Source organism: Xenia sp. Carnegie-2017, unplaced genomic scaffold (assembly GCF_021976095.1).
Source record: "Xenia sp. Carnegie-2017 unplaced genomic scaffold, XeniaSp_v1 HiC_scaffold_24, whole genome shotgun sequence".
NCBI lineage: Eukaryota > Metazoa > Cnidaria > Anthozoa > Malacalcyonacea > Xeniidae > Xenia > Xenia sp. Carnegie-2017.
Genome location: NW_025813487.1, coordinates 13,760,786 through 13,786,013, shown reverse-complemented (window position 1 = coordinate 13,786,013; position 25,228 = coordinate 13,760,786). Strand labels below are relative to the sequence as shown.

Genomic DNA, 25,228 nt, shown 5'->3' with positions numbered 1-25,228 from the left:
TTTTTGAGTCGTCAAAATTCCTCGCCAACTGAAAATATAGATTACGAATTCTAAATATATGGAAAGCGTCACTTCCGGCAAAATGGCGCGCTTTGATAGGCTCAGAAACATTTTTGCCGGGCCATTATTTTCCCGTAATCGACCAGGGTCCAAAACGCGTAATTTTACTGTCAAATGTAAACAAACTTCGTAAAGCAAACAGCAAAACGCAAAATAAACAAAAGAAAAAACCATTTACGAATGTGATTCGAAGGAAAAAACTTAGAAAACAGTTAAACTATTCAGACGATACAATTTGAAACGATTTATTTTTTATGGACGAAAACTAGAAAAGTGAAAGCCAACCGGTAAAAAACAGCAAAGACGAGAAAGAAAGCAAGCTTCGTTTCAGGTCAAACAATGCCACATAATGATCCTTTTAATAACCTCGCTTTCTCGGTCTTTACTGAGAAATATCGGACCTCTGTCTTTTGGTACAAACCTCGCCCTACAAGCTCGGTCTGTACAATAACACCTCGGTCTGTACAATAACACATTTATGTACAAACGGAGTAATAATTTAACGGACTTCAACTTTAACCTAACAAGGAACAGCAAACGAATTCGTTCCCATTCTACAAGTTGAAGCTGCGATTCCCATCTACCAAAAGTAAACACGAACTAGGACACCAACCTATCTCGCTCTTAAAGACTATATTAACTTGAGTACTTCCAATAAGATTGCTAAATCTATTTTTCATTTTGAATCTTTACTAAATCTGCAACTTTAGTAGTACTTGATTATACTTTTGAATATGTATGTAAGTGAGTGTGTGTTTGAGAAGCTTTCAATGTATTCAAGGTATTTTACAGGTTATACAAAACAGCATCCCAGTGAAAACACTCAAGTGATGTGGTCTCCGGAATAAATTGAAATATAAATAAATAAATAAAGACGAACAATCCTTGTATAGTTTTTCACGAACATCAAAAAATCAGCGCTTTATCCAGATGTGCAGGTAAACAATAAAACATTATAAAATGAAAATACCATTTCTCTTGCTCCTTTCTTTGTGTGGCTAAATCTTGTAGACTATTGTCAACTTGCGTCTAAAACAGCATAAAGTTATCATACGTTTGAAGTATAAACAAATTGAAGCGTATATATGTCTGTAGGAAAATCCAACAATCACGCAGCACAATGTAATGCCTTTATGCAGGCTATAGTCCCTATTTCCTAAGAATTTGATACAATGTTACAATAGCTTGAGCCTGTAAACATTTTGTTCAGTCGTGACATAGACTATATGAGTAGCTGATAATTTAATTAGCTGTTCTTAGAAATAAAGCTTCAAATTCTTCAGCGAAAATCAAAGACAACTGTATGTATAGGAGTCATGAACATACCATCATTTTGTTTACATAAACATACCATCATTTTGTTTACATAAACATACCATCATCTTGTTTACATAAACATGCCATCATCTTGTTTACATAAACATACCATCATTTTGTTTACATAAATATACCATCATTTTGTTTAAATAAACATACCATCATTTTGTTTACATAAACATACCATCATTTTGTTTACATAAATATACCATCATTTTGTTTACATAAACATGCAATTCATTATTTTGTTTACATAAACATACCATCATTCATCTTGTTTACAATTGCTTCTGTTCGAGATGTAATCTGTTTATGGTCATCTACGCATTTGTTGAATTCATTGGTCAACGTTTTCACGAGGGCGGCGCTGAAAACGAAATAATTTTTTGCTGGAATAAAAGCATCTTTCAAATCAATTTCAGAATTTGTTTGACTTATTTTTGAGGCTTCCACCTACCTTTGAAATATTTGATTGTCTAATGTACAAGAGTGGTAGTAGCCAATGTTTCTTTTATGAGAATGCTAGTTTTATGTGAAGTAAAGTTTAATTCTCATTATAAACTACAACTGTTTTTGAAGCTTGTTTGGCCACAGTTCGTGACTTCTGTCAGTGATATGTTTCATAGCCACGTTCGTCATCTGAGTGACGTAGTTTTGACGTTGCTTTTAAGATTATAAAACATTTTAGTTACACAATCATACATAAAGCGTCGCACAATTATCAGAATAACGATGGAAAGTTAAAATACAATATTGAAAAACATATATATCGAGAATGTTTCATGCATAAGACGTACCTTAACCGCCTTTTGCACTTCCATTCCTAAACTCGCAAATGACGTCTGCATTTCCTGTAAACGACACGGCAATTGAAATTGAGTTGCTTCATAGGGAATATTTCATGCAACAAACAGACAGTTCGCCCTTGGTAGTGGTGAACTTTTTATCATACAATTAAAAGTACGAAAGCATTCTTGTACTACAAAATTGGAAGAAGCGTTGTACAGACATTATACATTGTGACTGTCATGTAAGTTACTACATTGACCAATCATACTCCTCTAACCATTAACCAATCATTCTCTCCTATTCATTAACCAATCTTGATCTCCTATTATTCATTAACCAATCTTGATCTCCTATTCATTAACCAATCTTGCACTCCTATTCATTAACCAATCATACTTTCCTATTCAGCAATCATACTCTCCCATTCACTAACCAATCATGCTCTCCTATTCATCAACCAATCTCTCTTATTCATTAACCAATCATACTCCCTATTCACTAACCAATCATTCACTCCTAAAAGTTGAATAATTAATGCATAATCAGTGAGTATAAAGATATCATAAAACTCACCCAAGATGATCATCATCATCATTATCATCATCATCATCATCATCATGATCGTATAAACATTTGCCATCATTTTGGCGTTCGTTCAAAACTAGACAAGTTTATACCATTAATAACAATAAGGAAAAAAAATATAGATAATGTTGGGAGAGAGAGTGTTGATGAAGTGATGGATATAGGGAAGGGTATTGATAATAATGTTGGTGAAAGGAAGGGTATTGATAATAATGGTGGGAAAGAAAGACTATTGATAGAAATGATGGATATAGAGGAAGGGTATTGATAATGTGAGTGAGAGGAAGGATATTGACAATAATGGTGGGAAAGAAAGACTATTGATAGAAATGATGGATATAGAGGAAGGGTATTGATACTAATGTTGGTGAGAGGAAGGATATTGATAATAATCATGTAAATTAGATTTAAAATTTGACACTCATTCAAGATTCCCCTGATGATAAGCAGGAATGCAAAATTTTCTATTTCACCTCTTCGTCTTTTCTTTACTTCGCGATGTTTTTCAGAATGAAATAATTTTCTTGGAAGTATACTCGATGACTCATGATCGCCAGCATTTTCAAATAAATCTTTAGATCTAGGAGTTTCACCGGACGAACCTAACCAGAAAAGAGAGTTTGTGTGTGTGTGTGTGTGTGAGGGGGGGGGGGAGTTGCATAGTCGACTCTAGTATAGGTACAACGTATTTAAGAAATAAACGATGTTTACTGTGTTTGCACAGGCTTATGAAAACAGAGGAGACATTTGGGAGAGCATCATAGTAGTGCAAGCATGAGACCGAAGGTCGAGAGTTCTCACAAACGTCTCCGAGGTTTGCATAAGCCAGTTCAAACATCTTTTATTTCTTTTATAAAACAACAACTATGCGAAACAAATCGGTTCAAAACAAATTAATGTTTTCATTTTTCCTCTAACACATATTCATGATCGATTTGCAAATTCTCATTGATTGACTAAATTGCGCTCAGATTGGTTAATAACGATACTTCCGTTTTTAAAAAAGCATTCCCTTTACACAAATATTCAACAAGTAAATTGGCAACCCTTCTGCACCCTCTCTAACCAATGTTGAGAGGGGTGCACAATCCTCCACTCGCCCACCCTTTACTAAATTCATCTCAAGTTGACATAAACATAAAGAGCTTACCCATATCGTCATTACTATTGAGTTGTTTTCTCTTTCTGCCTTTCTAAAAAATGAAAATATTTGATTCTCCCCGTTATTTTCATGCAAGAACGGCGAAAACTGAAAGACGCATTGAATATTTTAAAAACATCGCGAAAATGTTTAAGAGGGTTTTGGCAACTTTGACAACCTTACCTGTTCACATTGCGCTTTTTGCTTTTCTCCATACGACTTCTTTTCATCGTTCTACAAATAAAATTTTCAAGGCTGTATCACTTGTGGAAGCGACAAACATAGTAAATAAACTGTCTTTATGGAATTTTGTAATGCGTATAGGATACCTGAATCTTGGAAGTTTGTTCGTCTAGAAACGTATTGAATAAAATGTAACTGAATTAGTTAAGAAATCGAGAACAATACAAAATAGCATATAGTTTAGACAACGTGTACCCGGAAGGAAGTAATAGGGAGAAGTGGAGAGCAGGAACTGTGGAGTCGGGAGGTGGGGGGAGGCTATAGCGCCAACAATAATATTGCCATCATTTAAAGTTTTTGAAATTCGTCCCTGGATTCGCCTTTGCTACGGACTTCCGCAATTTTGACGGTCAATAAACCCCACCTCAAACCCAAGGAAAAATATGCTCTGCTGTTATTGGAGAGCTCCATAAAAGGGGATAGATGGGTGAAGGATGAGGATAGATGGGTGAAGGATGAGGATAGATGGGTGAAGGATGAGGATAGATGCGTGAAGGATGAGGATAGATGGGTGAAGGATGAGGATAGATGGGTGAAGGTTGAGGATAGATGGGTGAAATGAAATACCGTATTGAGGAAGCAGATGAAAGTATAAGGATCATGGTCTCACACAAAGCAAACATTGATACATTAATACATATCCTCACATCCATGCACATGTTCACAGATATCCTCATATACATAAACATGTTCACGCATGTTCCCACATATCCACACATATATAGACATGTTCACGCATATTTCACGCACACACATACAAATTCCTAAAATCTTTTTGTCGCTCTCATTTTAAAGAATTGTTGAGTTTTAACTAAGAAATGAGCGACGCACCTTGAAATGATTTGTGCTCCGTGTCAAGCATTAGATGTGCGAAACGAGAAGACATTTCTTTGCTGGTACGAGTTTCATCGTGCCTACGATACTTTGCCGGTAAAACTGGAGTTTTCCCTTGTCTTGAACTACTTTTCTTACTTGACGAACCATCAACTGTACCAAAAAATCCTAAAGATCCATTTCCAAACATCAGACGGCATCGAAGTGCACTTTATATATAATTACATAAGGACTGTTGTCGTTATCTATACATATTTATATAATTACATAAGGACTGTTGTCGTTATCTATACATATTTATATAATTACATAAGGACTGTTGTCGTTATCTATACATATTTATATAATTACATAAGGACTGTTGTCGTTATCTATACATATTTATATAATTGTATAAGGACTGTTGTCGTTATCTATACATATTTATATAATTGTATAAGGACTGTTGTCGTTATCTATACATATTTCAACATAATACCTGAATCAGTAGATCGAGACAAATTGCCATGTGGAGTTTTCACAAATGAAAAGCTATCTTTGCTGAGCTTGTTCAGCGACACCTCTATACAATCATCTTGACAAATCCTCTGCAAAATATCGTGTATCGAACTTTGATTGCATCTACATTTTCTCGTAAATGATAATAGAGTATATATAACAGAGTCTTGTCAAATCCTCCGCAAAATATCATGTATCGAACTTTGATTGCATCTACATTTTCTTATAAATGATAATGAAGTATATCTAAGTATCATCAACATCAGATGCTAGAGTTATGAGCGCAGTAGTTATACTTTAAACCAAGACTTATTAAAGCATCGTGCCATTCGCGAGATGCCGTATTATACTCGAGATATCTGTATTTCGACTTACCTTGAAATTCTCCCTAAAAGCATCTACAATGGAGTTGGAGTCGGAACAATAACTTTCTTCTTCGTGCAAGTCAACATTTCGAAATTTCGACGGCATTCCATGCAGCCTGTTATCGTCCGCGTCATTTTCATGAGAAGATCTAATTTGTGCTGAAGTATTTTGTTTTGAATTCATTCTTGACGTTGGGGTGCCATCAGAAATCTTCGTATTCTTCACGGTTGACACAGCACCTGCCACCTTCGGGAAATAACTTCTTTTTCTTAATGAAATATCTCCCACAGGAGGTGTGTCATCCTTTCTGTTCGTCCTTTTTGCTGCAGACCTTTTTTCTTCTTCATCGCCATCTTCGTCGTTACGAAATACAAAATCGATACCTTGTGATAAATCCAGTTCTTCATCATCACGATTTTTTCCTAAAGTGTCTTCATCTCGAGAGGGAGTTCGTCCTATTTCCTCGTTAGAACGATTGCGTAAAAGACGCTTTTGGCATTTTTTCAAGTCAACACTGTCCTCATTCATCTTCCTGTGAACGTCTGTACAACACAAAAATATATTACGTTATCTATAATAACAATATCACTAAATTCGCTTCAATTTTTGGAGATGTAAAGTGATTTTCCTGGTTAATTTATTTATTGCAAACATTACCCAAATATGATGCCTACTCGGGGATAGTCAACGTGCTCAGGTGTACATTGGTGTGCTTGGTTGATTTATTTATTGCAAACATTACCCAAATATGATGCCTATTCGGGGACAGTCAACGTGCTCAGGTGTACATTGGTGTGCCTGGTTGATTTATTTATTGCAAACATTACCCAGATAAGATGCCTACTCGGGGACAGTCAACGTGCTCAGGTGTACATTGGTGTGCTTGGTTGACTTATTTATTGCAAACATTACCCAAATATGATGCCTACTCGGGGACAGTCAACGTGCTCAGATGTACATTGGTGTGCTTGGTTGATTTAGTTATTGCAAACATTACCCAAATATGATGCCTACTTGGGGTCAACGTGCTCAGGTGTACATTGTGCTTGGTTGATTTATTTATTGCAAACATTACCCAAATATGATGCCTACTTGGGGACAGTCAACGTGCTCAGGTGTACATTGGTGTGCTTGGTTGATTTATTTATTGCAAACATTACCCAAATATGATGCCTACTTGGGGATAGTCAACGTGCTCAGGTGTACATTGGTGTGCCTGGTTGACTTATTTATTGCAAACATTACCCAAATATGATGCCTACTTGGGGACAGTCAACGTGCTCAGGTGTACATTGGTGTGCTTGGTTGATTTATTTATTGCAAACATTACCCAAATATGATGCCTACTCGGGGACAGTCAACGTGCTCAGGTGTACATTGGTGTGCCTGGTTGATTTATTTATTGCAAACATTACCCAAATATGATGCCTACTTGGGGACAGTCAACGTGCTCAGGTGTAGATTGGTGTGCTTGGTTGATTTATTTATTGCAAACATTACCCAAATATGATGCCTACTTGGGGACAGTCAACGTGCTCAGGTGTACATTGGTGTGCCTGGTTGATTTATTTATTGCAAACATTACCCAGATAAGATGCCTACTCGGGGACAGTCAACGTGGTCAAGTGTACATTGGTGTGCCTGGTTGATTTATTTATTGCAAACATTACCCAGATAAGATGCCTACTTGGGGACAGTCAACGTGCTCAGGTGTACATTGGTGTGCCTGGTTGATTTATTTATTGCAAACATTGCCCAAATAAGATGCCTACTCGGGGACAGTCAACGTGGTCAGGTGTAGATTGGTGTGCCTGGTTGATTTATTTATTGCAAACATTGCCCAAATAAGATGCCTACTTGGGGACAGTCAACGTGGTCAGGTGCAGATTGGTGTGCCTGGTTTATTTATTTATTGCAAACATTGCCCAAATAAGATGCCTACTTGGAGAGAGTCACCGCACAAGTTCATTCGTATATTATAACCTCATGCTGTGGGTATGTGCTATAATACAAAAATAAAATTACTTCCTACAGGGATTAGATGATAATATTTTCATAAGAAGTAGTGATAAGACGAATGAATATATGTATTTGTGTGTCACTGTGTGAGTACTCTTGTCAATAACCACAAAAATACAATGCTTCAAGTCATCAACATACTTGGATTATTGTAGCGTACCTTTACCTTTTTTGATTCGTTTATCTTTGTCTTGTTCACGATGTCTTTCAGAGACTTCACTTCCATCCTGTTCATCCTCAGATATATTCTTGTTTTCATTTTCTTTTTCTTTAAAAAGTTGATTTTTCTTAACGACATTCGACAAAGCTTCGAAGTCAAAGGATTCTTCCTAGGATAAAGGCAACGAAAAACTGAGGGTGGTCAATAAAACTCGTTATTTTCCATCCATATACAGTAGTTAAGTACAGAAGTACAGTAGTTAAGTACAGAAGTACAGTAGTTAAGTACAGAAGTACAGTAGTTAAGTACAGAAGTACAGTAGTTAAGTACAGAAGTACAGTAGTTAAGTACAGAAGTACAGTAGTTAAGTACAGAAGTACAGTAGTTAAGTACAGAAGTACAGTAGATAAGCAAAGAAAAGCAATTTCTTTACACTCATAATAAAATGTACAAAATATTTCTACAATTAACATCATAAAACAACCGTATTATTTTGGTAAATCCACCGACATCCATAAAGAAAAAACAGAGAGAAGTGGTTGAATTGTTTTTTTTTTAAGTCGTCAAAGTATTATTAATTTCGTGTTTAATCATGCTTTACTTCAAATTTTTAAGAATTTCCTTCGATTGTCAGCGTAATGTAGCATGTAATTCCAAAAAAAACAACATCAAACAATCTTAAATGGGTATGTTCATGGTGAAAAGTACTTATTTTCAATTTTATAAAATCGCTCATTTGACCTTTCTACAGTCAACTGATTTAACTAACTTGGGCAGGAGTTTCCCAACACATTTAGCTCTGTCCAACCAACATGCAATATCATCATTAAGTCATTAAATCTTCAAAATACGGCTAGCCTTACTTGAACATTTTCCAGTTCATCCTGCAATCTTTCACACTGCTCTTGTTCATCATCTATAAACAAACAAAATAAATCTTGTTGTTATGCACAAGTAGAGCAACGACTCCATGCTAAGAAATCAAACACAACCTTCTTCGTTCTCATTTTTTCGACGTCCTTCATCAACACCTTCCTTTCTTCCATTTTCATCAGGAACATTTTTCTTTCTTCCACTTTCATCAGGAAAATTTTCCTTTCTTCCACTTTCATCAGGAGCATTTCCCTTTTCTTCATTAACACGTCCGAACAGTTCTTTAATATGAACATTTGATGATCGTGTTCGTCTGTTATCTTTTTCGCCTTCTGAGTGATGCCTTCTAGTATTTTCTTTATCGTTTCGTTTCTGAATTTCGAGCGCAACGTCCGAGAACGTCGGACCGTCCTAAACAACAAGAACAAAAGCAATTAATTAGCTACAAGATCTTTTCATACCTGTCTAGTTTGTGATATACTTGGACACGATAACTAAACAAAACACTTGTTTACTATTTCAAGGATTATTTTCCAGCACAACGCGGGTACTAGTTGACAATCCGCAAAATGTCGTTCGTAGTAAACATGAGTCACATTTCACGAACTAAAGCCTGAAAATGTTGACTAGACAATTATTATGTGAGGTTACGTCATTAGTAATGATTTTATTGACGTCACGTCATGCAACTTACGTCATATTTCATATATGAAAGTGACGTATCCTGTTTGCCACGTCGAATACCCTTCGTTGTCACTTTTCGCCGTTGATTCGACAAATACGATTTCAAGGCAGGTCTTCGGGGTAACGGAGAACTGACCTATAAATAAATAAAGGTGATTTTTGTAGATAAAGTAGCCCCCAAATCTAATCCAAACTAGACTGACCAAATGACGTCTTACGAAAACTAGAGCACCCACCCCTCCCCTATCAAATCATCCTGAATTCATCCCTCCGATCTACATCTACAAACATGTAACAATACACCTGGGTCCAAACTATTCACTTTAAGACGTAGAATAGCAGAATGTATCTTACCGCTTGTGGAGAATGAGGACCTAACAACCTTTGCTTTCGCTTCGAATCAGATGCAACGTCAATTCTGTAAACCTTTTCGATAAGCTTCAAACGAGTTTCTGAAGCATTTGCGTTGGCTTCTATTGCTTTCCGTTTCGCCGAAATTCTATCCGCATCGGAGTAACCCTTCATCCAATCTTCAGTTCTGTAACCCTGAAAGTGAGTAGTTTGCGTTGAATTTTGTTTTTCTTTAAAGGTATCGTCAATTATGATATGCTTACACTGCCAAGCTTGTTCTTTTTATCTATATCATCTTCTACATACACATCAGTTGATTTTTTAGTTTTTATACGTCCTGACTTTACTGTAGATTTCCTGCTTAGTGCAACGGCATCTGACTCGGAAGTAGAGTTACCAACAGTTCCTTGTTTCCTTGCAGAAGCTCGAGTGCGAATCTCTCGCGTCTTAGTTGTAAAAGAGAGGGCAAAAAACACGATTACTGAATATGTAAAAAGCAAGCATTTCACAAACAACCCCTCCATCTCTTGTTCAATAGCAACTGAAGGTAGTTCAACACTATGAGTTTTTTACGGCTATATAGAGCGACAATCAGTTAAGGTTTTCGTTGTGAAGCGATCTTATCCAAACTTTACAGATCAAAAACGTGAACGTTATCAACAGTACCAAGCACACGGCTTTTCAACTGAGTAGATTTTATGAGACCAAACCTTAAAATAATGCGTTTTCTGAATGAAAAGGCTTCTCTCTTACCTTTACCGATGGAATTCTCTCTTTCGCTGAGCGAGATCTTTTCCTTTTTACCACATCACTTTCATCTCCATCGTTTAGTTTCGTTTCCTGTACAAAAATTTAAGACGCATTTCACATATGTTTTGTTGTTTTTTTCATGAGCCAAACCCTTCTTCATGCGGTTGATTGAAACGGCAGTGCAAGTTACAACGGCTTTTTTTTCAAGATAAATACTGTTTGGTTTTAAGACTTAGTGCAATTTCATTGGCTGTAAAATATTGTCTGTTTAAGGTTTTCGTCAATGATCAACTAAAAGCAACATCATCGGAAAAGCAATTTGAAATTGTCAATATATAACAGCTTACACAAGTAGGAAACTCACATGACCATTCATCTACTTACTTTAGTTTTTCTCTTATTTTTGCCACTCCTTAAATAAGGTTCAGAGCTGCTCTGTTTTTTCTGATTTTCATCCACGGCCATTTTCCCAACGTCATTTTTTGACACCGATGAAGAAACACGACCTCGTTTTGCCAACACACTCAAAGGATCTTCATCTTGACTCAATGTTTGAGTCTCTTCGATCAATCGAGGTTCATCTTGACTCGTGTTAACTGAAAAGTTATCTGTATTCTTTGATGAATCAACAGCTGAATTATCTTTCTGAATAGTGTCACGCACTTCATTGGACGTTTTTTCAGTTACTTTATCACTGCATTTTAAAATCTCCTTCCTCTTTTCGTCTTTGCTTCCTATAAAATATAGAAAGTTTGCGTTGTAAACTTGGCACCTGCATCGAGCATTTTAGGGTTTGAAGTTTGTGTAATTGTATAGTGTTACATGTTTGTAGATGTAAAGTTAGTAAAGTCCTCAGTAAGACTGTCGATGTCGATGTCGATTGACGTTTTGACAACCTTAGCAGCAATCATCTTCAGAGTCAAGAACAGAGTGAAGATGACTACCGCTAAGGTTGTCGAAACGTCAGTCAACATCAACAACAACAGTCCTTCTCAGGACTCTACTAACCTGGACGATCTACATCTACAGACATGTAACGATACTCCCGGGTTTAAACCATTTACTGTATAATGTTACATAAATGTACAATCCCCTAAGTAACAAATATTTGTACAATGACTTCAATATTACATAATTGTACAGTCACTTTTGCATTCATTTCAATGATTTCATTTACATCATACAGCTGATAGTAATCGACTATTTATATCATCTCATACGTACAATTCAATTTCAGTGACTAACAATCTCAACACATGTATTTGATGGCAAAAATTTGTTGAAGAATTTATTTGTATTGATTGCCACATTAACGTAAACATTGTTTCTTATATCGCTTACCTTCATTATTATCTTTAAAAATTGAGTTGTTTGATTCAGGATTATCATTTATCTTTGAGGAATCTTTTGATTTGGGTTCAACTTTGCCACCTGAACTGTCCTTTGATCTTGATTTAGGATTATCATTTATCTTTGAGGAATCTTTTGATTTAGGTTCATCTTTTCCACCTAAGCTATCCTTTGATCTTGATTTAGGATTATCATCAATCTTTGAAGAACTTTTTGTTTTGGGTTTATCTTCACCACCTGAGCTATCCTTTGATCTTGATTTAGGATTATCATTAATCTTTGAAGAACATTTTGATTTGGGTTTATCTTCGCCACCTGAGCTATCCTTTGATCTTGATTTAAGATTATCTTTAATCTTTGAAGAACATTTTGATTTGGGTTTATCTTCGCCACCTGAGCTATCCTTTGATCTTGATTTAAGATTATCTTTAATCTTTGAAGAACCTTTTGATTTGGATTTATCTTCCCCACCTGAGCTATCCTTTGATCTTGATTTAGGATTATAATTCATCTTTGAAGAACCTTTTGATTTGGGTTCATCTTCGCCACCTGAGCTACCCCTTGATCTTAATCCAAAACCGTCGTTAATCTTTGAAGAATCTTTTGACTTAGGTTCATCCTTGCCATCTGAGCTATCCTTTAATCTTGATTTTGGTATATCATTCCCAAAGGAAAAATCTTTCGATGTGTGAATCTCTTTACTACCTGAACCACCATCCTTCGATTTCGACCCTTTAGCAACAGTTTGAGCATCCTTCCTGCTTGCATCGTTAGACTTCTTCACGCCTTTTTCGTTTGCACCAACTTTCTCCTCTTCCATTCGTTGACTCGATTTCGGTTTTGACGAATCATCGTTTGCCTCACTTTTGATATTCTTCTGTTCCCTCGGCGTTGATATAGATACGGTTTCCGAAAGTCCTTTTGATCGACTTGGAACATAAACGGCATTCGATGTCACGGATGCTCTGGGTGTCGAAGCAATTACATCAGGACTATCCACGGCTGTATTTGATGGAAAGTCTTTTGGAAATAACTGACTGACCGCGTTTAATGGATTATGTACATTGTGTTAAAGAGTATGTTTACGTTAACTTTACTAGCAACTGATCAACATTATGGTCTTCACATGACACGAACATAATTAGTAATGAGCTATTCCACGTCAATTCCTGTATTATTTTATTCATTGGTAGGTAACTAGGGATGTTTGAGTGAATGAATGATGAATTAGTGGGTAACAAGGGATGTTTGAGCGAATGAATGATGAATTGGTAGGTAACAAGGGATGTTTAAGCGAATGAATGATGAATTGGTGGGTAACAAGGGATGTTTGAGCGAATGAATGATGAATTGGTAGGTAACAAGGGATGTTTGAGCGAATGAATGATGAATTGGTAGGTAACTAGGGATGTTTGAGTGAATGAATGATGAATTAGTGGGTAACTAGGGATGTTTGAGTGAATGAATGATGTAGGTAACAAGGGATGTTTGAGCGAATGAATGATGAATTGGTAGGTAAATAAGGATGTTTGAGTGAATGAATGATGATTGGTAGGTAACAAGGGATGTTTGAGCGAATGAATGATGAATTGGTAGGTAACAAGGGATGTTTGAGCGAATGAATGATGAATTAGTAGGTAACAAGGGATGTTTAAGCGAATGAATGATGAATTGGTGGGTAACAAGGGATGTTTGAGCGAATGAATGATGAATTGGTAGGTAACAAGGGATGTTTGAGTGAATGAATGATGAATTGGTAGGTAAAAAGGATGTTTGAGCGGAATGAATGATGAGTTGGTAGGTAACAAGGGATGTTTGAGCGAATGAATGATGAATTGGTGGGTAACAAGGGATGTTTGAGCGAATGAATGATGAATTGGTGGGTAACAAGGAATGTTTGAGAGAATGAATGATGAATTGGTGGGTAACAAGGGATGTTTGAGAAAATGAATGATGAATTGGTAACAAGGATGTTTGAGCGAATGAATGATGAATTGGTGGGTAACAAGGAATGTTTGAGCGAATGAATGATGAATTGGTGGGTAACAAGGGATGTTTGAGCGAATGAATGATGAATTGGTGGAGTACTTTGTATGTTTGAATGAATGAATGACAAATTGGAGGGTAAAAAGGGATGTTTGAGTGAATGAATGATTAATTGGAAGGTAACTAGGAATGTCTGAGAAAATGAATGATGAATTAGAGGGCTAGAGAGGATGTTCGAGTAAATGTATGATAAATTGGAGGGTTACTTGAGATGTTTGCATTCTTTAAAAGGATATTTTCTTGATTGTATAAGAACTTGACATATTTTTCGCTTGTATCGTTGACAAAAGATAAAAGCGTGTCGACAGTTTGATTCAATTGCACGACAAGAACGAACTCCTGACTTTCTTTCTTTTCTAAAGAAAAAACACATACATGTTTGAATTCTTATATGAAAGCAAACTTTCAGTCGTGGTGATCGTTATTATAACAGATATTCAAAATATCTCATTTTCCTTGCCGTAAAAAGTTTTTTATAGCTACAACACAAATTCTACTATCATGTCCTAATATCATTTTTGGCTTCAGACAACCTGAAGGACGGCAAACTTCATTACCTAATAGACGTGTTTGCAAAATCATTTCTTCTTTTAACGAGACGGTTTCCCACTCTTCATGCTGAAATGGAAACATAAAAAATAAAAAAACGAATCGTTCGAAAAAAAAGAAGTTTGAAGACATGAAAATAATAGCATGAAAAAACACTTTCATGCATAACGGTGCTACACTATGGAATTCGATCTGTTCCAACTGAAATTAAAAAAAAAGCAAAACACTGCCATGCCTTAAACAGAAAATTGAAGAGAGGTATCAACTCACTTCATTTTTTTAACTACTTTACCAATAGTTGCATAGAAGATTATAGTGCTAGACTAACGTATCACATGCATATGTAAACATATTGATTTTCTTGTCAATTTATTTTATTACCCTTCCCCGTTGAAATCAGCTCCTGCTAGAAGGGTTATCGCAGGTAAATAAAGTTTGGTATCATTTATGAGTTTATGCACGCATGTGTATCTTAACCAAAAATTTATAACATGCATATGTACAGCTAATGAAGACATAAATATATCATTTTATGGCGTTTCACTGTAATTTAAAAATTTAAAACATCATCTTAATTTCATCATCTTAAAACATCATTTTAATTCACAGATGACTATAAGCATAAAAAACACGCATGTTTAATCGTGCTATATGCCAGTATTTCGGTGTCCACTCGCTGTAAAAATAATAGCTAATACTGATGATATGAAATTCATACATGACGTTTCACTGTAAATTAAAACTTTTAAACATCATCTTAATTTTACACTGGCAGTAAGCTCTTGAAAAAAGCTCTCCACATTTATATCTTAGCCTAGAATAAATTAAATGGATATGTAATAAAGTCAAAAATATAACGTTTTACGTTGCACAGTAAATGAAAACACCATTGTACGTACACTGGCGGTATGCTCATGAAAGAAGCTCAATTCCTATTTCCAGAACCATTGTTCATACAGTAAAAGTTGACTTAACACAACTGCACTCGCTACTTTATATGAAAAATCACATTTAGGATACTAGCTTTCCCGCCATAAAGAACGGTGTTGAAACGACGTCAATTTAATCGTCATATTAGCAGCTATACTTTATAAAACTCATACTTTATCTATACTTTATCATACTAAAAACTTTATCTATACTTTATACTTTATACTCTATACTTAGCAGCTATACTTTATAAAAACTCATACTTTATCTATACTTTATCATACTAAAAACTTTATCTATACTTTATACTTTATACTCTATACTTAGCAGCTATACTTTATAAAAACTCAGGGATCGAGAATAAAGTTTACAAAAAGAATTTTCACCGTTGAATTACGCATATTTTCAAAATTAGTTTCTTCAACTCTCAAGGCAATAGTTACCTCTTCATCGATTGCAAAGAATGTGATCGACCTGCTTCCCAGATTAAAGTCAGTCCAAAACATCCCACTGTCGCTATCTATCGGACAATCAATCTGAAAAATATACAAGTAGATTGATAAAAAATCTTAACTTTAAGAGAAACATCCTAATGGGCAACGTATTTCACCTTCTGAAGGCCAAAGTATACGTCTTTGCAAAGAAGCGAGTATACACTATAAAATAAACCAAGAATTGAGTCTGCTATACACTGCAAATATTCATCCAGATTTTATTCATGGCATTTATGTTTGTTTTTTGTTGTTTGTTTTTTTTGAAAACCTTTCAAAGAAATTCATTTTTTGAATTTACAGATGACTTTGAGCATAAACAACACGGATGTTTAATCGTGCTATATATGCCAGTCTTTCGGTGTCCACTTGCTGTAAAAATAATGAAGTTCTAGTGACATTAACTAATGCTGTAAATGATTTGAACCCGGGATTATCGTTACATGTTTGTAAATGTAGATCGTCCAGGTTAGTATAGTCCTGAGAAGGACTGTTTTTATTGTTGTTGACTGACGTTTCGACAACCTTAGCGGTAGTCATCTTCAGAGTCAAAAAAGAAACACTCTAAAGATGACTACCGCTAAGGTTGTCGAAACGTCAGTCAACTACAACAAAAACAGTCCTTCTCAGGACTATACCAACCTGGACGATCTACATTTACAAACATATAACTAATGCTGGTGATATGAACTTTATACATAGCATGACCAAACGTGTGAGCTGGCTGTACTACACTAAATACTAGTTTTCTTCAATTAAAAGACAACAATAGAAAATAATGAAAGTTCGTTACCAGGCTACCAACGTGTCGAACTTGCTCAATCTAGATTTTCCAAACATAATTTAGAACTTTACCTTCTCTTGTCAAGTTGTTTTTCATTCAGGTTATTCACAAACTTTCGCGAATCCTAAAGATAAAAGTCGACACCTTAAACTGACAAACTTCTTGTTGTATGACTAACATCTTGGTTAAGCTGTCTTCAAGAGGAACGTAATTGGGGAGAATTTGAAAATGACGTGGGTTATGCGGGCCATTATTATAATTTTACTATCTGCTAGGAAACTGAACGATAAGACAGAGTATGCGAGAGTGCAGTTTAATTATATATTACAGTATAGAACAGCCATGCACCTCATGCTCCGGGAATCATTGACTTAATCTCGACAGTTCTAAGAAAGAGTGGCAGCTAAAACGCATAGTTAACGAGCCATAAAGTAATAGGAAAAGATTACTTTAACCGATTGCGAATTTAACTTACAGATTCAAACTCGAAATCTCTAATGGAAAGAAAATCACGACGACAATCGAGATGATCATTAAACCAAGTTTGAGCAAGAGATTTTCGTTTAGGCGAAGGCAACAAACGGCATATTAACTCGATCATGTTCAATTGCACTTCTAGATCTGAAACAAGAAAATTTCCACTTCACAACATCGTTAAAATGACATGATATTCAAGAAAAAACGATGGAAACTTTCCTACCTCCAGCATTAGTCAAAAGGACATCGAAGTTTTTACTACAATGAATATAGAAAGAATGAAAATACTAAATTTACCCGACCTACCCTCCCCCCCCCCAAAAAAAAAATGAATATAATTCTATTTGTGACAAAACATTTCTATCCGTATAAAAACATACTTACACAACTGTCAGAGAATCCACAAGGCCCAAATCACCGATAAATAACTCTATTACAGTGTTGAGAAATTTTATCGCCTAAAATTGAATCATGAAAATGAACGAGTACGATTTAAAGGTACATGTTTTTCCTTAACATTCTGTTGTTGCATGGTTATAAACACCATCAATACCAGTTATACATGTTTTACGTTAACATTCTGTTGTTGCATGGTTATAAACACCACCAATACAAGTTATACATGTTTTACGTTAACATTCTGTTGTTGCATGGTTATAAACACTACCAATACAAGTTATACATGTTTTACGTAAACATTCTGTTGTTGCATGGTTATAAACACCACCAATTGTTGTTGCATGGTTATAAACATTATCAATACAAGTTATACATGTTTTACGTTACTATTCTGTTGTTGCATGGTTATAAACACCATCAATTGTTGTTGCATGGTTATAAACACCACCAATTGTTGTTGCATGGTTATAAACACCATCAATACCAGTTATACATGTTTTACGTTAATATTCTGTTGTTGCATGGTTATAAACACCATCAATTGTTGTTGCATGGTTATAAACACCACCAATTGTTGTTGCATGGTTATAAACATTATCAATACAAGTTATACATGTTTTACGTTACTATTCTGTTGTTGCATGGTTATAAACACTATCAATACCAGTTATACATGTTTTACGTTAACATTCTGTTGTTGCATGGTTATAAACACCATCAATACCAGTTATACATGTTTTACGTTAACATTCTGTTGTTGCATGGTTATAAACACTACCAATACCAGTTATACATGTTTTACGTTAACATTCTGTTGTTGCATGGTTATAAACACCACCAATTGTTGTTGCATGGTTATAAACACCATCAATACCAGTTATATATGTTTTACGTTAACATTCTGTTGTTGTATGGTTATAAACACCATCAATACCAGTTATACATGTTTTACGTTAACATTCTGTTGTTGCATGGTTATAAACACTATCAATACCAGTTATACATGTTTTACGTTAATATTCTGTTGTTGCATGGTTATAAACACTATCAATACCAGTTATACATGTTTTACGTTAACATTCTGTTGTTGCATGGTTATAAACACTATCAATACCAGTTATACATGTTTTACGTTAACATTCTGTTGTTGCATGGTTATAAACACCATCAATACCAGTTATATATGTTTTACGTTAACATTCTGTTGTTGTATGGTTATAAACACCATCAATACCAGTTATACATGTTTTACGTTAACATTCTGTTGTTGCATGGTTATAAACACTATCAATACCAGTTATACATGTTTTACGTTAACATTTTGTTGTTGCATGGTTATAAACACCACCAATTGTCGTTGCATGGTTATAAACACCATCAATACCAGTTATATATGTTTTACGTTAACATTCTGTTGTTGTATGGTTATAAACACCATCAATACCAGTTATACATGTTTTACGTTAACATTCTGTTGTTGCATGGTTATAAGCACTATCAATACCAGTTATACATGTTTTACGTTAATATTCTGTTGTTGCATGGTTATAAACACCATCAATACCAGTTATACATGTTTTACGTTAATATTCTGTTGTTGCATGGTTATAAACACCACCAATTGTTGTTGCATGGTTATAAACACCATCAATACAAGTTATACATGTTTTACGTTACTATTCTGTTGTTGCATGGTTATAAACACCACCAATACCAGTTATATATGTTTTACGTTAACATTCTGTTGTTGCATGGTTATAAACACCACCAATTGTTGTTGCATGGTTATAAACACCATCAATACCAGTTATATATGTTTTACGTTAACATTCTGTTGTTGCATGGTTATAAACACCACCAATTGTTGTTGCATGGTTATAAACACCATCAATACAAGTTATACATGTTTTACGTTACTATTCTGTTGTTGCATGGTTATAAACACCACCAATACCAGTTATATATGTTTTACGTTAACATTCTGTTGTTGCATGGTTATAAACACCACCAATTGTTGTTGCATGGTTATAAACACCACCAATACCAGTTATACATGTTTTACGTTAACATTCTGTTGTTGCATGGTTATAAACACTACACCAATACAAGTTCTACAAGTTCAATGTTAATATTTTGTTACTGCATGGTTGTAAACACTACCAATACGATAAGGAAAAGATTATTTATAAAGTCGTGATTATTTAACATCGTTTCTTCAAATCTGCAATTTAAGGGTGAACTTGAACTTCATCCAGTTTGTACGCACCTCAAATCTTTGAATGAGAGCATTTCGTTCGTCGGCGACCATCTCCAGGTAAGGTAGAACGAAACTTTTAATGGCAAGCTTTCCTGCGAGAGAAGAATTATACAACACAATGACGATGATTCTATCATTCCTATAGAGAAATTGAACAACGTTCACATAGAAAATTCTTACCTTCTTTGCTTAGATCTGCAATGTTCTGCGAAATAAATAAATAAATTGGAACCAAAGAGTGACAAATGTCGATGTCACTTGACCCTTTGCAGCATGGCGTTGCTTCAGGTCAACAATCACCGAACACGATGGAACTCGGTCGGCGAAAAAATTCATGCAACAAAGGGTTAATATGACACATAGAAGAGCTTTGTATTTTGCCTTTCAAAATCTACTGTTCTTCTAACTCACGAAACTACTTCATGGCTTTCTATGGTTTTATCTTTTGATAACTGACAAGTTCTATCTCAGTAAAACTGTATCTAATTTCTCATCTATTAAATGTGACGTTTTCCGTACGTCTGTACTTATAAATTCGAGTTATATAGGGTCAGCGGTAGAACGCTAATTGTGGGGGGGGTGAGTGTATATTGGTATATTCAGTTGTGTCCGACTGACTTCTTTAGAAAACCAAATCACTTTCAAAAGAAATCACACTCGCCCACAACTGAATACATGAATATACACACCCCTCCCCAATTAGCGTTCTAGCGCCGTCCCTGAGGTTGTGTATCACAGAAATTGCTTGATTTCTTAATGTGCCTTTATGAACTGCATTTCACACAAGTGAACATGTGCAAGAGAGAGGACTACAAAGCTTGCTGTTGCATTCACTTAATCATGACATGAAATATCATATTTTTTTTCTTCAATAAATGAATATATAAGTAAAATTAAACGATTATTTTTTTTTAATTTTTGCCAGCCTCCCCATGCACCCCGTTAGAGAGCCCTTAACATAACTATTGCATTGCTTTATAAGGGGACTTCAAGGGAATTTTTTTGCTCTGTCTGTGGATAAATCCCTTTTACAGATGTAGAAGTATGTAAAAAGTTTTAGAGTGTTAATTCTTACTGCGACAATTTCCATGATGCTCATTTGATCTTCCAATTATTATCCCATCCTTAATGAATTATTATCCCATCTTAATGTCTATTTCCATATCCTTTAAAATCCACCACACCTTCACTTAACCTTTCTCCCCACCTATTTCTAACATTCTTTTCCTCCCATCAACATAGTATCTCTCTTTCCACTCAATGCACATCCCACTCCACCATTCTCTTACACACTCTCTCCCCACACCTCTCTCCAACACACATCTCTCTCCCCATCACACACATCTCTCTTTTCAACACATCTCAACACACTCATCCCTCTCCCATCTCTCATCTCCTTCTCATCTTCCCATCCTCTCCACTCTTCCATCCCTCCTTTAATCCTTCCCTCATCCTCTCTGACACACATCCACTCCCTGTCCCTCTCCAGCCTCTTGGACACCATCCTCCCCTTCCCTCATCTCTCTTCCACCTAACATCTCCTCATTACACCCCCTCTTTCATCTTCACCAACCATCTCCACACATCCCCTTCACCTCACCTTTCACATCCCTCTGAACACCTACCTCCCAACATGCTCCCCTCCCCTTCAACAAAAACAAACATAAATGTAATGTAACTTATCATTTGGGGGGTTTCTCCATCAAGAAGCATTTCAGGCTTATTGGATGACACTTGAGATAACATTTCAATGGATTTTTCAAAAACTTCATTATTTATTGGACCGTTTAGAGCCTATGGTCAGAAAACAAATTTTCAAGTGAGATTACATCCATTAATGATATTATATTTCATTCATTCTTATTCCCCAATCATATTTCAATGAAGTTATTACTTTGTTTTGATGATGTATATAAAATTTTATAAAAATACCGTTGCCAAAGATGTTTTGACTGTTTTCAAAAGCGATAAAGAGTCCACTTTGGCATATTTCTCTTTTGCTGTTTCTTGTCAATCTCTGTATCAGATACTACAATCTAAAAGAGCCATAGAGACTATAAAAACATTGCTAATTATGATTAATATCATAGTTTTCTCCTGCTAACAGATACACAACAAGCATGGACACAGATAATAAACAATATGACAATATAGAGTTTAGATTTTTGGTAAGGGAAGCCTTTGTTCATTTTACGAGTGAGAAGACTGGACAGTTGTAAAATATCATGAATGGAGAAGATAGATGAGCGTAATGTAAAAGATAGAGGCCCACTCATTGTAAGCATTTAGTTACTTGAAATAAAAAACGAGATTCATAATGCAAACATCAAAAATAAGTTGAGAAGAAGAGTGATATATTTATCAAAACATTTGTCATAATACACTTTCAAAAAAACGACGGCTTATAAATTATTAAAATATAACGGTAGCCTCCAATCGGCAATCATTTGAGATCAACAAGAGCAGATATAAAAGCAACGAAAGGGAAAATGTATCGCAAACACGAGCATCTTTCAACAAAATACATGATTTACGAGCACTGTCATACAATTCATAAGATTGCCATCGAAAAATAAAATTTACGCATTTCTTTCAACGCTACCTGAGTGTGTGATACAATCATCTTGGCAAAAAAAAACAGTTGTGGAGATGTGTTTTATTTCTTGAAGAAATTGTTGGCTAAAATAAAGCCAAGCATGCTTAATAACTTTGTTTTTTTTCACAATAAAAAATTAAAAATCGCACGTAAGTCTTCATTGTTTTTACTCCTGTGGGATTCATTTTGGATTTTCCCGCGCTTCACCTATTGCCCATATTTGGTAACATATCGTGCTGCCTTCGGCCAAGATTCGGTAAGAGCCGATAAAGTTCAACAACATTATGATACATACTGTAACTTGTTGCTTTTTGATATTTTAAAATTTTAATTCGTAGCTCTTTCCATGAAATTTTAAAATAAAACGTTCGATAAGCATTTAGTATAGCATTAACGGTGAAAACATGTATTCATCAGGCAGTTTTAGTTTGGTCTAATTTTTCCAACTATACTAATATATCAGTATTTACTAACGAATAAATGAAATTGATGAAAATAATAATGACGTAAATTTCATATTTTGAAATTTACATGACTAAATTTGTTAACACACCACTCATGGTTAAATTGCTTGCAATAATTGTTGTGATATTGTTGTGTCTACCTTAACATAGCTTGATTTTTCCCTGGAGGTCGACCAACTTTCCTGTGAGAAGTCAATCTAATGCTTTTCTCAAATAACGGAGATTCCTTTCCCTCTTTTTGATGCGATAAGGATCGATTATGAGCTTTGGCTTTTCTTGGTGTTGAAGTTATGAATCCAGTAAAACTAGATGATGTAGCTTCATAATTTGAGGCATCATTGCGAGAATTATTCCTCGCTGATTTCAACTTTCGTTTCTCAAGAGGAGTCCTGAATACAACAGACTTTGCACTTCTTTTTGGCATCTTTAATAGAAGCAGCACTGCTGTTACGGGTCATCTTTCATTTAATAATGAAAATAAACTCAAGAATCGATCTCTTTCCTCCATATTTTGGCGCCATCATTCAACTTTTTAATAAACTACTATTACTTTTGCCCGGAAATTTGAAGTATCGTTACCAATCTTTCCACGCAAAATAAGAATTTCAGTTTTCGAAGAGACCGTGAAAAATACTGAAAATAAAGTTCAGTGTTTGGAAATGGAAATGTATGCAAGAATGAGCTGCAGAAATTTATTTTGACCTACCCTTACCATAGATTCACCATTGATTTTGAAATAGTTGTGCCAAACATGATATCCTGATACATGTTATCATTATAGTTTGTTTGGGAAAGGGCTCATATTGAGTCACTATCGTGCGATATCTGCCGTTTGTCTAAACGCTCTACGTACTTATAACAACTAGCTATCTGGTGAGTATTTGGTCAGAATGGGGATGATCCAGGCACTGTCATTGCTGTGTATAATGCAGCTCTTTTCATTTCTCAGTGAAATTGACCAATGTTAGCCACTTTATCCATTTCACCTCGTGGCCTTGGGAATTGATTTTGTTGCCCATCCCCTAATAATGTTGAAGTTTGTAGCTTGTTTGTATACTTTAGGAATGTTGACGTTGTTTATTATACTTCAGAAATATGTTATTTTGGATTACATCACTAGCATTTTGTGCAAAAAGAAGACACTACTACACACCTAGAGTTTAAGCCCTTTGTAGGTTGTTGATAATGAATTTGCTGTTTCGATTTGAAAATTGGCTTGTCTCTGTTTTCTCAATTAAAATTAAATATTGTTGGTTAGTCATGGATTTTAGGTCTATATGTTGCCATGTGTAAATATTCAATTACTCATTGTCATAGCATTTCAATTTTAACAAGTGCATCCATAAAATTATTTTGTGAGACAAGTCGTAACATGTTTGCTTTAAAAGTAAATATTGGCTCATACTAAATACATGGAAGGCTACGTCCCTTCGTCAGTCAATATTTTGAAGCCAGTTGAGCCCAGTCTTTCCACGCATTGTAAACACACGGCCAATAGACAGAAGCGAAAAAATAACTTGTACAAACTACGACGCTCCAAAAACAAACACAAATTCTTTTTTGCCTTAATTTGGCAAACAAAACTTTCACAAATGAGACTTAACAAGTATACACAACTTTTAACAATTACAATTTTGTAAAAGAAGCCATAACGGGCATGGCCAACCATTACTAAAAGGCACTTTGTTGTTGTTGTTTGTTTTGGTATGTCTGCAAATGTGCCAAAAACTAAAGCATTTTGGTTTCAACGTAGCATAGAAAAGCACATAGAATTCTAAACAAACATCAGTTTTGTAAATGTATTTCTACCCAAAACAATTATTATTAGTGTTACTCCGTGAACGTTCAAAAACGCAATTTTTAGTTCAAACTTACATGAGATTTGGTTTAAAAATATAAGTTAGATAATATATGATAATAGTCGTCATATCCTCCCAAATTAAGGGCTTCTGTAAATAGATGCACCTACAAATCTTTCATGGTAAAGGATGCTTGCTGAAGTGTTTCCGATTTGTATAAATTGAACGATCAGTTTCCACAGTTGATATTTTCCATTACGAAATAGGTATTCAATAGTTAGCATCATAATTCACAGTAAAAATATCAAGCTCCATCACCTTTAATGCCACAATACCTTCTACAAATATTCTTTATTTCGAGTTTCTGGAGGTCAAATTTGACTTCGAAAAATTATTTGGTTTTTATATTACCGGTA

The 25,228-nt window shown here is 35.1% G+C and overlaps 1 protein-coding gene across 1 annotated transcript; it reads right to left on the bottom strand.

Moving 5' to 3' along the window:
* Nucleotides 1-1,948: 1,948 nt before the first annotated feature.
* Nucleotides 1,949-20,432, bottom strand: LOC124452204 (synaptonemal complex protein 2-like). Its single transcript, XM_047002787.1, has 29 exons — nt 20,134-20,432; nt 19,963-20,045; nt 17,682-17,755; nt 17,521-17,555; nt 17,296-17,441; nt 16,892-16,944; nt 16,156-16,201; nt 15,989-16,081; nt 14,624-14,684; nt 14,273-14,422; nt 12,012-13,079; nt 11,055-11,404; nt 10,674-10,760; nt 10,184-10,366; nt 9,924-10,115; nt 9,580-9,705; nt 9,005-9,296; nt 8,876-8,928; nt 8,013-8,181; nt 5,843-6,375; nt 5,448-5,556; nt 4,967-5,137; nt 4,222-4,244; nt 4,076-4,126; nt 3,902-3,944; nt 3,225-3,353; nt 2,736-2,827; nt 2,175-2,228; nt 1,949-2,040 (listed from the first exon to the last, which is right to left on the bottom strand). Exons 2-27 carry the CDS (start codon nt 20,002-20,004, stop codon nt 2,736-2,738), a joined length of 4,371 nt encoding a protein of 1,456 aa, XP_046858743.1. The 5' UTR covers nt 20,005-20,045; nt 20,134-20,432; the 3' UTR covers nt 1,949-2,040; nt 2,175-2,228.
* Between the last annotated feature and the right edge of the window lie 4,796 nt (nt 20,433-25,228).

Coding starts and splice junctions, on each gene's coding strand:
- LOC124452204 (XM_047002787.1), bottom strand. CDS start 20,004: ATGGTCGCCGACGAACGAAATGCTCTCATTCAAAGATTTGAG. Junction 6,376..8,012: donor ACGAATCAAAAAAGGTAAAG/GTACGCTACAAT, acceptor TGTGTTGTACAG/ACGTTCACAGGAAGATGAAT. Junction 4,245..4,966: donor GGAGCACAAATCATTTCAAG/GTGCGTCGCTCA, acceptor ATACGTTTCTAG/ACGAACAAACTTCCAAGATT.